The sequence below is a fragment of the Saccopteryx leptura genome, chromosome 9 (assembly GCF_036850995.1).
Source record: "Saccopteryx leptura isolate mSacLep1 chromosome 9, mSacLep1_pri_phased_curated, whole genome shotgun sequence".
Taxonomy (NCBI): Eukaryota; Metazoa; Chordata; class Mammalia; order Chiroptera; family Emballonuridae; genus Saccopteryx; species Saccopteryx leptura.
Window position 1 is genome coordinate 46,291,183 of NC_089511.1, and position 15,525 is coordinate 46,306,707.

General features: G+C 50.5%; 2 protein-coding genes across 2 annotated transcripts in view; one reads left to right on the top strand and one right to left on the bottom strand.

Annotated features, from left to right (window-relative positions):
• Positions 1 to 313: 313 nt before the first annotated feature.
• Positions 314 to 12,047, bottom strand: BLVRB (biliverdin reductase B). Its single transcript, XM_066348586.1, has 5 exons — positions 11,837 to 12,047; positions 7,765 to 7,929; positions 7,539 to 7,628; positions 3,933 to 4,061; positions 314 to 754 (listed from the first exon to the last, which is right to left on the bottom strand). The coding sequence occupies exons 1-5, from the start codon at positions 11,913 to 11,915 to the stop codon at positions 597 to 599; spliced, it is 621 nt and encodes a 206-aa protein (XP_066204683.1). The 5' UTR covers positions 11,916 to 12,047; the 3' UTR covers positions 314 to 596.
• A 1,397-nt stretch (positions 12,048 to 13,444) lies between these two features.
• Positions 13,445 to 15,525, top strand: part of SPTBN4 (spectrin beta, non-erythrocytic 4) — a 95,461-nt gene continuing 93,380 nt past the window's right edge. Inside the window, exon 1 of the mRNA XM_066350017.1 lies at positions 13,445 to 13,553. The gene's annotated coding sequence lies outside the window, so the exon portion shown is untranslated. The remainder of the gene's footprint in view (positions 13,554 to 15,525) is intronic.

Here is a 15,525-nt window from a genome sequence, read left to right on the forward strand (position 1 = left end):
ATTTGCTTCTCCACCCCCACCCCCTCCTTCCTCTCTGTCTCTCTCTTCCCCTCCCGCAGCCAAGGCTCCATTGGAGCAAGGATGGCCCGGGCGCTGGGAATGGCTCCTTGGCCTCTGCCCCAGGCGCTAGAGTGGCTCTGGTCTCCGCAGAGTGACGCCCCGGAGGGGCAGAGCATGGCTCCTGGTGGGCGTGCCAGGTGGATCCCGGTCGGGCGCATGCGGGAGTCTGTCTGACTGTCTCTCCCCGTTCCCAGCTTCAGAAAAATACCAAAATAAATAAATAAATAAATAAATAAATAAATAAATAAAAATCTTTTTTTTTTTTTCAAATTATAAGTGATTTTATTTAGAGTTACAGAAGTAGTAGAAGTTAGCCAGCTGGGTTGTGTAGGCCCAGAAACAAGTTACAGAGGCAGAAAGGTCCTTGGAGGTTAAGAGAGAGAGGGCAAAGGTAACGCACCTGAGGGGAAGGAGAGGGGGAAGGGAAAGGCATGGTGGAGGGAGAAGACCTTAATTTGAAGCTCATGGCTCAAGATTTATTTCTCTCTTTGTTCCACATTTCCTAGGATGCCGTTCTCCCAAACAAGGACACAGCCCTAGTCGTAACTGTGGGAAACATAGGTGCTACGCCCGTCATACTCATCGGTGGTGAGGCAGCGCAGCATGAAGTGGCCTAGGTCATGTTTGGAGATGACTCTTGAGGGCCCTCGTCCATCCAGGGTCACTGAGTAGGCCCCTGTCAGTGGCTGGTCTCCTGCGAAGTAAAAGATAGAGAGGCCGGGTAAAGATGTTCTTTCTCCATTCCCCAACATATGATCACTACAATGATGGTCCCAGGGAGCCTACAGTGGTATGGTGTAAGAGCAACGATATGTGAAAGCCTCCTCACATGCAAGGCACTAATCTATACCCTTTAATGTCTTTTATCTGACAAATCCTTATTGATGACCTATTATGTGTCAGGAGCTGGGCACCCAGAAATAGACAAAACAGACATGAATCCCCACTCTCAGCATGCAGACATTCGCTAGGTAAAGGCAACTGATACGAAAGTATAACAAACTATATAAAGCAGAGAATGGGCTAGGAACTACTTATTAACTCTACTTTACAAATAGGGACACTGAATTTTGGAGAGGAAGTCACTCCCCAGTGGGCCTCTCCGTCTGGATGCTTTCTGATCTCTGAACCCTTCTGGGAGGACTGAGTGACATGTCCCAGGCATGGGTCTGCATTTCAGTGGAAGAGCACATTTTCCTGACCTTGTGAATATGGAGTTGGTGTATACTGATGCCAAGGGTACAACTAGGTTGTTCTTTGACAGACAGGCACTAGCTGGCTGTTACAGGGAATCTAGTGGATGCATTAAAATAATTTTATAATACCTGCCAGTGACCAACTTAATTTAGGTATCAAAGGCAGCATACTAGTACAGGAACAACTTGGAATTGTGTGCAGTAAGAAACATACACCCTTATCTTTGTGACATTCTGACCAAAAAATGTTTAATCTGTGTCTGTGAGAACACACCAGAAATCTAGAATGTGGGGGATTTAAAAAGACACCAGGCCTGGTTAATATTACAAGAAACATTAAAAAAAAAAAAAGAGATATGAATGACTGTTCCAGATTTAAGGTGACATGGCAACTAACCACAATGGGTGACCTTCAGTTGGATCCTGATTTGGGGGGGGAAGAGAACATTAGAAGATATTTTTGACAATTGGGGAAATCTGAATATGACATGAATACTAAATGATAGGATAGAGTTCATGTCAGTTTCCTTGGTTCAATAATGGTCCTGTGGCTTATACACAAATAATTTTCTTCTTGGGACATGTCTATTGAGGTTTTAGGAGTATACTCTCAAAAGGTTCAGTCAAAAATACTATTTTATATAGATATATAAACATTACATTTTATATATATATATATATATATATATGAAACATTATATACATACATAGATAATTGATGGCTAGCCAGTTAGCTATAGAAAGATAGGGTAAAATACAAAGAGGGCAAAATGTTAGAAACTGACCCTAGCCCTGGCCAGGTAGTTCAGTTGGTTAGAGCACTGTCCTTAAGTGCAGAGGTTGCCGGTTCAATCCCCGGTCAGGGCACATACAGGAACAGATTGATGTTCCTGTCTCTCCTGTCTCTTCTCTATCTCTTTCTCTCCTCCCCTTCCCCTCTCACTGAAATCAATAAATAAACATTAAAAAAACTTGCCCTAAATGAATAATTTTAGGTATTCATAAACTTTAATTCCTTCAACTTTTCTGGAGGTTTCTAAGTTTTCATACACATACATTAAAAAAAAACCTTTAAAATATTCTTTGTTAAATAATTTTTAGGCATGACGTCTCTGAGTACCTGCTCCGAATCTAGCAGATCAAGAAGTAATATGATGAGCCCTGTTTACAGATGAGGAAACTGAAGCTCAGAGGCCAGGTGCTAAAGTTTTCACCCAGCTTCTCCACTGATTCAAAGCTCAGGATCCTCATACCAATAGGGTCATGATACAACCCCTTCATTGAATCTAAACACTGAGTCTTACTTGAATCTCTAGGGCAGGGGTCTCAAACTCAACTCAGCATGTGGGCCGCAGAGCAAGATCACAGCGGTTAGGCGGGCCGCACTAGGTCTATAAAAGGCAACTGTTACGCAACACTTTTCTTGAATTTCGTGGATTAGTCTGTGGGCCGCACAAAATTGTTCGGCGGGCCGCATGCGGCCCGCGGGCCGTGAGTTTGAGACCCCTGCTCTAGGGTGTGTTGCCCCCATTCCTGTCAGGTACCCCAGAAAGCAGAAGGCAAAACAAAACTATTCTTCCCATGGGCAGGCAAATGTGAAGGAGTCCAAGTGTCTGGCCCTCTCGTCTTTGCATTGCTGTTCCATTATCCCAGTCCTCCCTTCCTCAGACCTCCACCTGACACCCTCCCTCCCTGCATGAAGCCATCTCCTTAGAGAGCCTATGCTTCATAAAAAGCATCCTATTACTACTCCATTCTGTGTTTGTTTCTTCATTCACTGTAGTACTGCCCACTAGTAATGTCATCATCCATCTTAATCTCCCCTGCTAGAAATTTAAGGCTCATGAGAACAGAAACTCTATCACCATGCTAGTAATGGTGGGCAGGCCCACAGTTCAAATGCAAGAGACATCTGTTGAATGAATGGCTCTCTCCTCATGTCTGACTCTGTCTCCTGGTGTGGATTTCAGACCTGGGAGGATGAAGGAGGGTACAGGTGATGTTTACTGGTTCTCTCCACAACACCATCCGAGAGGTGGTGCCCCTGTATTAGTTCATCTGACAAATATTTACCGAGCATCTACTATATGTAGGCCCTGTTCTAGGAACTAGGAACACAGCTGTGATCTAAACATAAAAAGATCCATGCCTCCAAAGAGTTGACATCCTAGTGAGGAAGACACACACTAAAAAAGATAAAGAAATTATATGACATGTGGTGAAGTCTAAGACCCCTTCCCCTGAATCTGGGCTTGTCCTAGGAACTGGCTTCTAATAAACAGAATGTAGCGGAAGCAGCATCAAGAGATCTGGCCTGGGGGACGCTGAGTACAGGAGTTGTAGCGACACTGGCATTAACCACCAATGTCCTGGAAGAAGCCTTCTACATGATTCCACTCCCAGCTACTCAGCAACCTTAGGCACAAGCCTCCCCCAAAGCCTAGTTAGCTCCAGGTACTGAGACTGACAGTCCTAATAAATGACAGTGGTTTGTTCAAAAGAGATAACCGAAAAGTATGTTAGAAAAGAGAATAAAGTCAAGCAGGAAAGATAACAAAGTGTGGGGAGAAGGTTTGCAATTTTAGCCAGGCAAGTCCTGGCAGATGATCCCAGAGGCCAGCAGGGGGCAGGCTAGTGGAGACCTTGACCTTGTCGCTGAGTCCCAGCCCCACTCACCTATGTGGGGAGGCATCACAGCCACATACTTCAGACCTGAATTCTGCAGCACTTTGTGCATCCGGATGTGGTCATCAGTCACATCTTGTAGTCGTGGGGGCACCTTCGTTGGGTCCCATAGCAGGAAGGCTGGGGGGATACAAGGCAGGATCAGCCAAGGCCAGAGGCAGTTTAATGGCGGGCACACCAGATGCAAAACGTGGGCCCCGAACTCTGATGGGCCCTGCAAAACTCCAACTTTACATATTTTTCTGACAAGGGGCCCAATATTTTCTTCTGTGCCCAGGGCTTCAACTGACCTTTTTTCTTTTTTGTGACAGAGAGAGAGACAGAGAGAGGGACAGATAGGGACAGACAGGAACGGAGAGAGATGAGAAGCATCAATTCTTCATTGTGACACCTTAGTTTCTCACTGATTGCTTTCTCATATATGCCTTTACCAGGGTACTACAAGCAGACCGAGTGACCCCTTGCTCAAGTCAGTGACCTTGGGCTCAAGCTGGTGAGCCTAGCTCAAACCAGATGAGCCCGCGCTCAAGCTGGTGACCTTGGAGTTCGAGCCTGGGTCCTCAGCGTCCCAGTCTGATGCTCTGTCCACTGAGCCACCACCTGATCAGGTTCAACTGACCTTAATCTGCCTCTGGCCAAGGCACGAGGACAGCCAGGCCAGGCCCTCAGTTTGCCAGTCTTAGGCCAGGACAAAACCCTGCAAGGGCTCACAGCTGCCTTCTAGTTACTCCAGGCTCAACTGTCTTTTCTCACAGCCCACATAAGAGCTGACCACTTTCTACCCCACCTGCTTCTTTTTTTTTTTTTTTCTGAAGTTGGAAATGGGGAGGCAGTCAGACAGACTCCCGCATGCGCCCGACCGGGATCCACATAGCATGCCCACCAGGGGGCAATACTCTGCCCATCTGGGGTGTCGCTCTATTGCAACCAGAGCCATTCTAGCGCCTGAGGCAGAGGCCACAGAGCCATCCTCAGCGCCCAGGGCCAACTTTGCTCCAATGGAACCTTGGTTGCGGGAGGGGAAGTGAGAGATAGAGAGGAAGGAGAGGGGGAAGGGTGGAGAAGCAGATGGGCGCTTCTCCTGTGTGCTCTGGCCGGGAATCGAACCCGGGACTCCTGCATGCCAGGCTGGCACTCTACCACTGAGCCAACCGGCCAGAGCCAACCCCACCTGCTTCTGTCTGCTGTTACTTCCTGCCTGGACCATGGCAACCTCCTCCCTGGTCTCCTTGCCTCTGTCCCCACAATCTGTTCCCTCAATGCAGCCAGATGGGGCCTGTGAACTCCCAGAAGGGTTGGAGCTCATCCCTGGCTCCATTTCACTCAGTGTAAAAGCAAAGTCCTCCTTAGGACTCACAAGGCCCCACCTGATCTGGCTCATCAGCCCTCTGACTTCACTACCCAACACTCTCCCCTTCACTAGCTCTGCTGAAGCCACACCCTGGCATCATAGTCTTCACACCTCCTGATCCCTCTGCCCAGCATCCTGTTATCTTACCATGCAGCCCACCCTCATTGCACTTCCCTTTCTAGGAGGCAACTGATGTGAGAAAACAGGTGAGGAGTGTGGACAGTGGAGACAGACAGCCAGGTTTCACACGCCAGCTCTGCCGGTACAGCTGAATAAACTCAGGTAAGCCGATAGGCCACCACTGCCTCCACCCATTCCCTTAGCTGTACAGGGTAGACAACAGCTACTATTTACTGAGCACCTACTATGTGCCACCATGATTATAAGTACTCACAAGAGTTTAGTGAGGATGAAGTGGCATTCATCCCTAAGATACTCAGATGGTGCATAGCACACAGCCAGTGTTTAATAAATGCTGTTGGCTTTAACTGCTCCTGGTATGTACCCTGTGGCCATCTTTTTAGATTATTTGATTTTAAAAAAATAATAATTTTTTTTTCAGAGACAGAGAGAATTAGAGAGAGGGATAGTTAGGGACAGACAGACGGGAACGGAGATGAGAAGCATCAATCATTAATTTTTCATTGTGACACCTTAGTTGTTCATTGATTGCTTTCTCATATGTGCCTTGACTGTGGGCCTTCAGCAGACTGAGTAACCCTTGGACCTTGGGCCCAAGCTGGTGAGCTTTGCTCAAACCAGATGAGCCTGCGCTCAAGCTGGCGACCTTGGGGTCTCGAACCTGGGTCCTCTGCATCCCAGTACAATTCTCTATCCACTGTGCCACCACCTGGTCAGGCATTGGGGCAACTCTTAAACAAATAATCTGCATAAATGGGAGCTCTGTGAGTGTAGAGACTTGGTCTGTGTATCCGCAGCTGTCTCTTCCCCTAGAAGGCTCTTTCTGACCTCATCTTAGGCTGGGTTAGGTGCCTCCTCTAGGCTTCCCCCTATCCTGGCCCTGACCCCTCTGCTTGGGCCCCCCATCCTGGCCCTGACCCCTCTGCCTGGGCCCCCCATCCTGGCCCTGACCCCTCTGCCTGGGCCCCCCATTCTGGCCCTGACCCCTCTGCTTGGGCCCCCTATCCTGGCCCTGACCCCTCTGCTTGAGCCCCCCATCCTGGTCCTAACCCCTCTGCCTGGGCCCCCCATTCTGGCCCTGACCCCTCTGCCTGGGCCCCCCATCCTGGTCCTGACCCCTCTGCCTGGGCCCCCCATTCTGGCCCTGACCCCTCTGCCTGGGCCCCCCATTCTGGCCCTGACCCCTCTGCCTGGGCCCCCCATTCTGGCCCTGACCCCTCTGCCTGGGCCCCCCATCCTGGCCCTGACCCCTCTGCCTGGGCCCCCCATCCTGGCCCTGACCCCTCTGCTTGGGCCCCCCATCCTGGCCCTGACCCCTCTGCTTGAGCCCCCCATCCTGGTCCTGACCCCTCTGCCTGGGCCCCCCATTCTGGCCCTGACCCCTCTGCCTGGGCCCCCCATCCTGGTCCTGACCCCTCTGCCTGGGCCCCCCATTCTGGCCCTGACCCCTCTGCCTGGGCCCCCCATTCTGGCCCTGACCCCTCTGCCTGGGCCCCCCATCCTGGCCCTGACCCCTCTGCCTGGGCCCCCCATCCTGGCCCTGACCCCTCTGCTTGGGCCCCCCATCCTGGCCCTGACCCCTCTGCCTGGGCCCCCCATCCTGGCCCTGACCCCTCTGCCTGGGCCCCCCATCCTGGCTCTGACCCCTCTGCCTGGGCCCCCCATCCTGGCCCTGACCCCTCTGCTTGGGCCCCCCATCCTGGCCCTGACCCCTCTGTTTGGGCCCCCCATCCTGGCCCTGACCCCTCTGCCTGGGCCCCCCATCCTGGCCCTGACCCCTCTGCCTGGGCCCCCCATCCTGGCCCTGACTGTTCTGCTGAGCCCCAATCCCATCACAACCCTGACAACTGTGTCCTGCCACTGTTTGATGATGGCTCTGTTTCCCACGTCTCTGTCACCAGTGAGATCCTTGAGTGTAAGGTCCAGTGCTGTTTTGGTCACCACCATGTCCCTGGCATCGCCCTGCAAGGTTCAGGAGCACAACTGATGTTCAATAAATGCAAAGTAAATTGGGATGGCTCCAATGCCACCTTGCAAAGATATTGGGCTGCCAATCCAGTTACTAACCCACCATTCAGCCCCACCCCTATGACCCCACCACCCACCCGAGGTGCAGGCCACGACCTTTTCCACGCCATGGGCTTTCATGGCCGCCACGATATTCTGGGCACCCTCGGACATCACTGTGGTAGGACCTTAGAGGGGACAGAGAGTGGCTGTCACTGGCGGGTGGTGGCGGTGGCGGGGGTGGCAAGGGCGGGGCTGGGGGAGGGGGTGGTGCTGGGGGCCGAGGTGCAGGTGGGGGCCGTGGGCAGAGAGGGGGCCCAGTACTGAGGTCATTGCCGGTGCCCAACAGCACGATGACAGCGTCCTGCCCTGCCACGGTCTTGTCCACATCGGCTGCCTGCCGAACATCACCCACGACCACGTGGGCCGGCTGGGGCCCCTCCGAGGGCAACCTGGAAGGATCCCGCACCAGCACTGTCACCTCATAACCTGTAGGCAAAGAAGGGCAGAGGGGCAGGTAAGTAGGCTGTTTGGCTGGCACTCTTCAGCTCCAGGGGTTGGATCCTGGAGGGTGCTGTGAATACATCCCTCTGGTCCCCTGTTCTGAGGCATTGGTCTCCAAACATTTATTTATTTATTTATTATTATTTTTTTTGTATTTTTCTGAAGTTAGAAACGGGGAGGCAGTCAGACAGACTCCTGCATGCACCCGACCGGGATCCACCTGGCATGCCCACCAGGGGGCGATGCTCTGCCCATCTGGGGCGCCGCTCTGTTGCAACCAGAGCCATTCTAGTGCCTGAGGCAGAGGCCACAGAGCCATCCTCAGCACCCGGTCCAACTTTGCTCCAATGGAGCCTTGGCTGTGGGAAGGGAAGAGAGAGACAGAGAGGAAGGAGAGAGGGAGGGGTGGAGAAGCAGATGGGTGTTTCTCCTGTGTGCCCTGGCTGGGAATCGAACCTGGGACTCCTGCACACCAGGCTGATGCTCTACCACTGAGCCAACCGGCTAGGGCCTCCAAACATTTTTGATGGCATACCCATAGTTGATGTTCAGCTGGTTGTTAAAATTGGGCCATTTCTTCATGCTGGTTCATAACCTGCACTGATGCTTCCAAGGGCCTCCCTGGACGCCCTGGACACAGACTTCTCCACCCTCTGGCTACTAAAGGGTTAACTCATTTAATGCTCAAAGTAACCTTGGATTTGAATTCCCTACCACTAGCAAGCTGAATTAAATTGGGCAATTCATGTAAACTCTTTGGGCCTTAGAGACTTCATTTATAAAGTGACACAAATAATAGTCTCACCCTTATAGAGTTGTTGTAGGTTTTAATACTATAACTAGGCCCTGGCCGGTTGGCTCAGTGGTAGAGCGTCGGCCTGGCGTGCACAAGTCCCGGGTTCGATTCCCGGCCAGGGCACACAGGAGAAGCGCCCATCTGCTTCTCCACCCCTCCCCCTCTCCTTCCTCTCTTTCTCTCTCTTCCCCTCCCGCAGCCGAAGCTCCATTGGAGCAAAGATGGCCCGGGTGCTGGGGATGGCTCCTTGGCCTCTGCCCCAGGCGCTAGAGTGACTCTGGTCGCAACAGAGCAACGCCCCGGAGGGGCAGAGCATCGCCCCTGGTGGGCAGAGCGTCGCCCCCCTGGTGGGCGTGCCGGGTGGATCCTGGCCGGGCGCATGCGGGAGTCTGTCTGACTATCTCTCCCATTTCCAGCTTCAGAAAAATACAAAAAAAAAAAGAAGAAGAAGAAGAAAGAAAAAATACTATAACTAAAAGCTTAATGTAGACCGCTGATTTTTGATAAAAGTGTCAAGACCATTCAGTGGGAAAAGAACAGTCTTTCAACAAATGGTGCTGGGACAACTGGATATCCACATGTAAAAGAATTAAGTTGGATCCTTACCTCATACCATATGTGAAAATTAACTTAAAATGGACCTAAATGTAAGAGTTAAAACTATAAAACACTTAGAAGAAAACCTAGGCATAAATCTTTGTGACTTTCATTTAGACTCCTAGCTATGATACCAAAAGCACAACCACTAACAACAACAACAAAAAACATAGATACATCCTCATAATTAAATACTAATGTGCTTCTAAGAACACCATCCAGAAAGTAAAAAGACAACCCACAATGTGGGGAGAAAAGTTTGCAAATCATATATCTGATAGGAGACTTGTACTTAGAATATATGTATAAAGACCGTCTACAATTTGATCAAGAAAAGACAACCCAATTACAAACTGGGGAAAGATCTGATATTTCTCCAAAGTAGATATTCAAATGGCCAATAAGCATATGAAAAGATACTCAATAACATTAGTCATCAGGGAAATGCAAACCAATGAGATACCACTTCATACCCACAAGAATGGCTATAATCTAAAAGACAGATAATAAATGTTGGTGTGCATGTGGGGAAATTGGAACCCTCATACAATGCTGATGGGAATGTAAAATGGCACAACCACTTTGGAAAACAGTCTGGCAGTCCCTCAAATGGTTAAACATAGAGTTACTACATAACCCAGGCATTTCACTTTTAGTTAGGTATATACTCAAGGAAAATGACAACACACACACACACAAAACCTTGTATACAAATTTCCATAAGAAGCATTATTCATAATAGCCAAAAAATGGAAATAATCCAAATGTCCATAAATTGAGTGGATAGATAAAATGTAGTAGATACATACAAAGCATTCAATAAAAAGAAATTATATACTGATATATGCTACAACTTGGACAAACCACCTGACCTATGGTGGCACAGTGGATAAAGCATCAACCTGGAATGCTGAGGTCGCCGATTTGAAACAAGGAGTGTTTACTACTGAGTATCTGCTATATGCTGGACATGGTTGTAGGCATTTTCCATATATTATCTCATTTAATCATCACAAGAGCCCCAAGGCAAATACTACTAGTTTCATCCCCACTTAACAGATATCTAGGTACACAGACAACAAGACATTTGGCCACACAAGTGGTTTAAGTGGCAGAGCTGGGGTTTGAATGTGGGCAGGCTAGCACCAGAGTCCACTCCTGTTGGAACTCAACCCAGTTCCTCAGGGTGCATTCTGAATTATGACCTGCAGGTGGATGAGCAGAACTCTGTAGAATTCAGATTAAGGAAAATTAGTAAATAATATGGGAACCCGGATACTCAGGGTGACTCAGCACTTCTTAACTTCTCCTTCTTACCTTCTCCCCCACAAATGTTTATCAGCAAATTTGTTTCTCCCCTCTCAAGATCCAAACTAGGTCTAACTGGGGAGGGGGAGAGCAGTGGGCCTAGTGGAGAACTTCAGGCAGTCTCTTCAAGGGAGGGCTGGGCTAGGTGACAACAGAGAGTGTAATCCTGGTGGCCTCCTCCCTTTTGGGGCACTCAGATAGTCAATATCTTCAGAGTTACCAAGACCAGCAAGGGTGGGGTCCTATATCTGGAAGTCCCAGGACTGGCTGGGTGTTGATGAATTCTGGACAGCAGGAACAGAAGGCTGCCCAACTATGCCCTTTCTTGTACCCTTTACTGGGGCAACTATGAATTTTCAGCCTCATTCACTTTCCAGGGTCCCCAAGTCTTCACCCATGTCTCTGTGATCCTCTCTCCATTAAATGGTCACAGGATCCTGCCCGAAAGACTTTTTTTTTTTTTTTTTTTTTTTAAGGGAGAGAGACAAACAGAAACATTACTGTTCCTGTATGTGCCCTGATCGGGGATTGAACCAGCAACCTCTGTACTTCGGGACACTGTTCTAACCAACCTATCCGGTCAGGACTCTTTTTTTTCCTCCCTCGAGACTTTTCAATGTCTAGCCTTAGTGTCCAAGCCAAGATCCGGTGGGCTTTTGGCAGTTAAGAGCACAGGCTGGGTTCAACTCCCAGCACACCTTCCAGCTATGAGACATTGGGCAAGTCATTCTCCTGGCCTCAGTTTTCTCATCTGTGAAGTGAGGTGACACTAGATTCCACCCAAATTGAGTGCTGTGAGAATTGAACACGTGTGAAGATAGGGTGGTGCTGGGAGGCAAGTGTTGCCTGGCTTAGTAAGCCCCCTCTGAATGTGCTACCACCACCACCAGGGCCACCACCAGGGCCACCACCACCACAATAACAGCATATATCATAAGCGCTTGGATTTAAACCTGTCATTGGAGTCTCCCCAGCTTCCCAGGGCCAGTTCCTATTCCTTGAACTACTACATAATTGGCTCTTACTGCGTCCCCTACTTCTGCCCCCATGGCCACCTGCTTTGCCCTCAGTCCTTCGGCTGAGACCAAAGGCACTGAAGGCTGCTATCGGTCTCAGCCCGACCCCACAATGCCCCTTCTAGTGCTCTGCTTGTGCACCCCAAGACATCTCCCTGCCCGCCCCAGCTCATGCCTGTTTTCACCGCCTGAGCCAGCGTAGTAAGCCCGGTCCTGCCGGTGGCACCAAAGATGGCAATCTTCTTGACGGCCATGCTGCGAAGTATTAGGGGTGAGAGGCCGTGGAGTGTCAGGACGCGCAGGAACGAACTGGCTGGTGTGCCACTCTCCGCATTCTTCTATAGCGGGAGGGACGGGGTTGGACCGCTCAGAAGACCACACCTCAGCCCGCCCCTGGGCTCCCATCTCAAGGCCAGGGGCGGGGCCAAATAGGCCGCCCCTCCAGCTAGAAAAAATAGGGTGGGCGGGGCAGGAGTCAGCTCACCACCTCCTGCCTTCCAGCGCCGCCTCCTCCACCCGCCACTTAGGCTGGGAGGTGTGGCCGTATCTGAGGAACAGGAAAAGGTGGATACAGTGCCTGGCCTCCGTTCTCGACCCCAGCGTGGGGCGGAGCGAGAACGGGCCACGCCCCCTGCCTCTCCTAGCTCACGCCCCCTCTCCCAGTGTCTGAAGGTAGCTCCGAATTTACACTAAGCCCCAGAGCCTCCACAAGGGAAGAAAGGGTGGGAGGACAGTGTGGTTGTGCAGGTGTGACGCTATGTAACTGCGTGTCTATGTGTCCGTGTGACTGTGTGACTGTGAATAACCCCAAAGGAGAGCATGATTGTGGTGATACCATTTGCCATCCTCTGTGTGTAATACCGTGCATTACGGTGAGACATTGTGTGTGACACTACATGTAGCAAGAATTGATGCTGTTCTTGTGTGACCTTGGGGTGACACTCTGGGGTGTCAGTCTGTGATGCTGTATGCATTGACGACTCTAGGGGAAATGGTGTGAGTGTGGGACACGTGAGATGTTATAAGAGTGTGTGACTGTTAGATTATGACAGAGTGACACTGCGTGTGTCATATGAGGATATGTGACACTGTGACCCCATTTGAGTGTGTGGCTGTGGTTGTTACTGTTGTGATGCTGTTTGTGACTTCCTGTGATGCAATGTATGAATGTGTGAAGGTGCAGGATGTGTGACCCCCATGTGAGTATGACTGATGTGACAAGTTTGAGTATGTAAAAAAGTATGTGATACTGTGAGATTGTGAAACTGTGTGTGTGATGTGTGAGTATATGGTACTCTGTGACACCCACAGGAGTGTGGGATAGTGTGTGATATGTGTGTTTATGTGACACACCGCATGGGTGGTGGTGACACTACTTCAGTGTCACAGAGTATGATGCTATCGGGCACTGTGCCAGTGTGGACCTAGTGTGGGCATGTGATTGTGTGTGTTTGCATGTTTGAGTTTGTGTGACCCAATGTTAGGGGGTGACATTGCCAGTCTGTGAACATGGATAATGTTTGTGATACCGTGTGACCCTGTATGTATGACAGTGTGGGAGTATGTGACTGTGTGTGATGCTACCTCTGGACCCCGCGAGTGCGTGTATCACACGCTGCGGCCGCGTGTGTGACCGCGTGTAGAACCACGCTGCAGGTGTCCGGGGCGGCGGGGGAGGCGGGCGGGAGGGGGGTCCCCCAGGCGCGCGAGCGCCGCGGCCGCGCGAGCGGGGGAGGCGCGGGGGCGGCGGCGCATGCGGATCTGATTGAGCAGCGGGGCCGGCGAGGCCCAGTGGAGCCGGGCAGCTCCGGGCCGGGCCGCGGACGCCGACAGGGAGGGCGGTCAGGCGCCGCAAGCAGCGGGGACAGCGGCACCGGCTGCCGCGGGCCCAGGTGAGCGACATGGGGGATGATAGCCCCTCCCTGCAGCATCTCCCCACCTGCCCGAGCATCCCTCCCCCACGCGCAGGAGCGTTGGCTTGAACCCCCAGGGTCTCCCGGGCTGCGGGGAGGCGAACGGTCGAAGGCAGAATGAGCCCCCACCTCCCAACCCAGTCCAGCCTCCACGCCATGCTGCATGGGTCTTCCACCCAGGCCTTTTTCTTCCTTGGCCCCCCTCCTTGGTAATGGTGACTAGACTGCAGAGAGAGAGAGAGAGAGAGAGAGGCGCGGCCTCTGAAAAATTAAAGCATCTGCTCCCACCGTCAGCCTTGCACTCCACCAGCATTTGCTGAGGCCACAGGACACCAGTTTCTACCCTTCACCCTCCATCCACCGCCTTCTTCTTTCTTCCTTCTCCATTCAATCATGTAATGGCCAGAGCTGTTCCCCGCGGTCTGAGAGCTCATGAAATGCTAAGTGCCTCCCCATCCCCAAGTGTCCTCCATTGAGGAAACAATTATGTCCACTATTTAACAGGGAGGGAAACTGAGACTAAGAGAGGGCAAGCTAAAGATATTGGGTTAAAGACACAGCAAGAATAAAGCAGGACTTGAACTCATTTCTGTCTGACTCCAGTACAAGCCCTTTGATTTACTAAGGTATGTGGCCAGAGGCTGAGAATACTAGCAAGCACCAAGTTTGGAGGTCTCGTAGATACTAGCTATCATGTTCCCTGCATTATTAACTCATTTCATCTTTAAACACCCCTAGGAAGTGGGTACTATTATCATTACCATTTTACAGATGAACAAATTGAGGCAAAAAAGAGGGGAAGTTATTTGGCCAAAGTCACACAGGTGGTAAGTAGCCACGTGCCCACTTACAGCTTTCCATGGAAGAGGGGAAGAATAAAAATGGATTTTGGAGAGCCCATAAAGAGAGACAATCTCCACTACACTGACCAAGACCTAGACCCTGCCTTCCTAGAATCTGGTAGGTTGGCAACTGTCTGAATCTTCTGAGAAGGAAGACATAGATTTCCTCCCAGTTCCCTCCCTTCTTAGCCTGGGGACCTGGAGAGTAGAGGAGATGTATCTTATCTCCCACCCCCTTAAATTTCAAATATACAATCTGGCAGTGTCCTAGAACATAGCTCTGGAGGCAGACAATATGTCAGTTAGCTATTACCACAATAATGCTGCATAAGAAACCACCCCCAACCTGACCTGTGGTGGCGCAGTGGATAAAGCGTTGACCTGGAATGCTGAGGTCCCTGGTTCTAAACCCTGGGCTTGCCTGGTCAAAGCACATATGGGAGTTGATGCTTCCTGCTCCTCCCCCCTTCTCTTTCTCTCTCTCTCTCTCCTCTCTAAAATGAATAAATAAAGTCTTAAAAAAATAAAAGAAACCATCCTCCAAATTTAGTGTGTTAAAACACTTAAGTATTTATATAGCCATGGAGTCTGAGGTCAGTGACTTGGGTTAGGCTCATCTGGCTTATTCACGTTAGGGTGGAGAGAGGGTTGTTGCCTGTTGGCTGCCCTAGTTGATCTTGGCTGAGATACCCAGGCCTTTGGCCATGGACTAGCCTTGCAGTGTTTTTCTCATGGCCACAGTCAAGTCCAAGCAAAAACCATGCAAGGTCTCTAGAGTCCTAGGCTCAGAACGCATCAGCACTTCCCCTTAATTTTGTTCATCAAAGCCCTGTGGTGAAACCCAGAAAAAGGAGGTGGGGCATGTCCCCTTACCCACTCTTCTACCCCTCCCATTGCCACAGTAGGAGAACATTGAAGAGTTATATGACAAAGGGTGTGGCTATAAGAAAGAATTAGAGCCATTAATGAAATCTTTCGATCACAGTGCCTGCCTTTTGGATCCTGTCTACTTACTAGGTGTGTGACCTTGGGAAAATGAGTTCACCCCTCTGTGCCTCAGTTTCTTCCTCTGTATAATAGGTTTAATAATAGCCTATCTTTAGGAAATT

What these genes read in the sequence shown, in the direction of transcription:
- BLVRB (XM_066348586.1), bottom strand. Translation starts at nt 11,915, where the DNA reads ATGGCCGTCAAGAAGATTGCCATCTTTGGTGCCACCGGCAGGACCGGG. An exon ending in GGCTCAGGCGGTGAAAACAG is followed by an intron (nt 7,930 to 11,836) that starts GCATGAGCTGGG and finishes CTTTGCCTACAG; the next exon opens with GTTATGAGGTGACAGTGCTG. An exon ending in GGTCGTGGCCTGCACCTCGG is followed by an intron (nt 4,062 to 7,538) that starts GTGGGTGGTGGG and finishes GTATCCCCCCAG; the next exon opens with CCTTCCTGCTATGGGACCCA.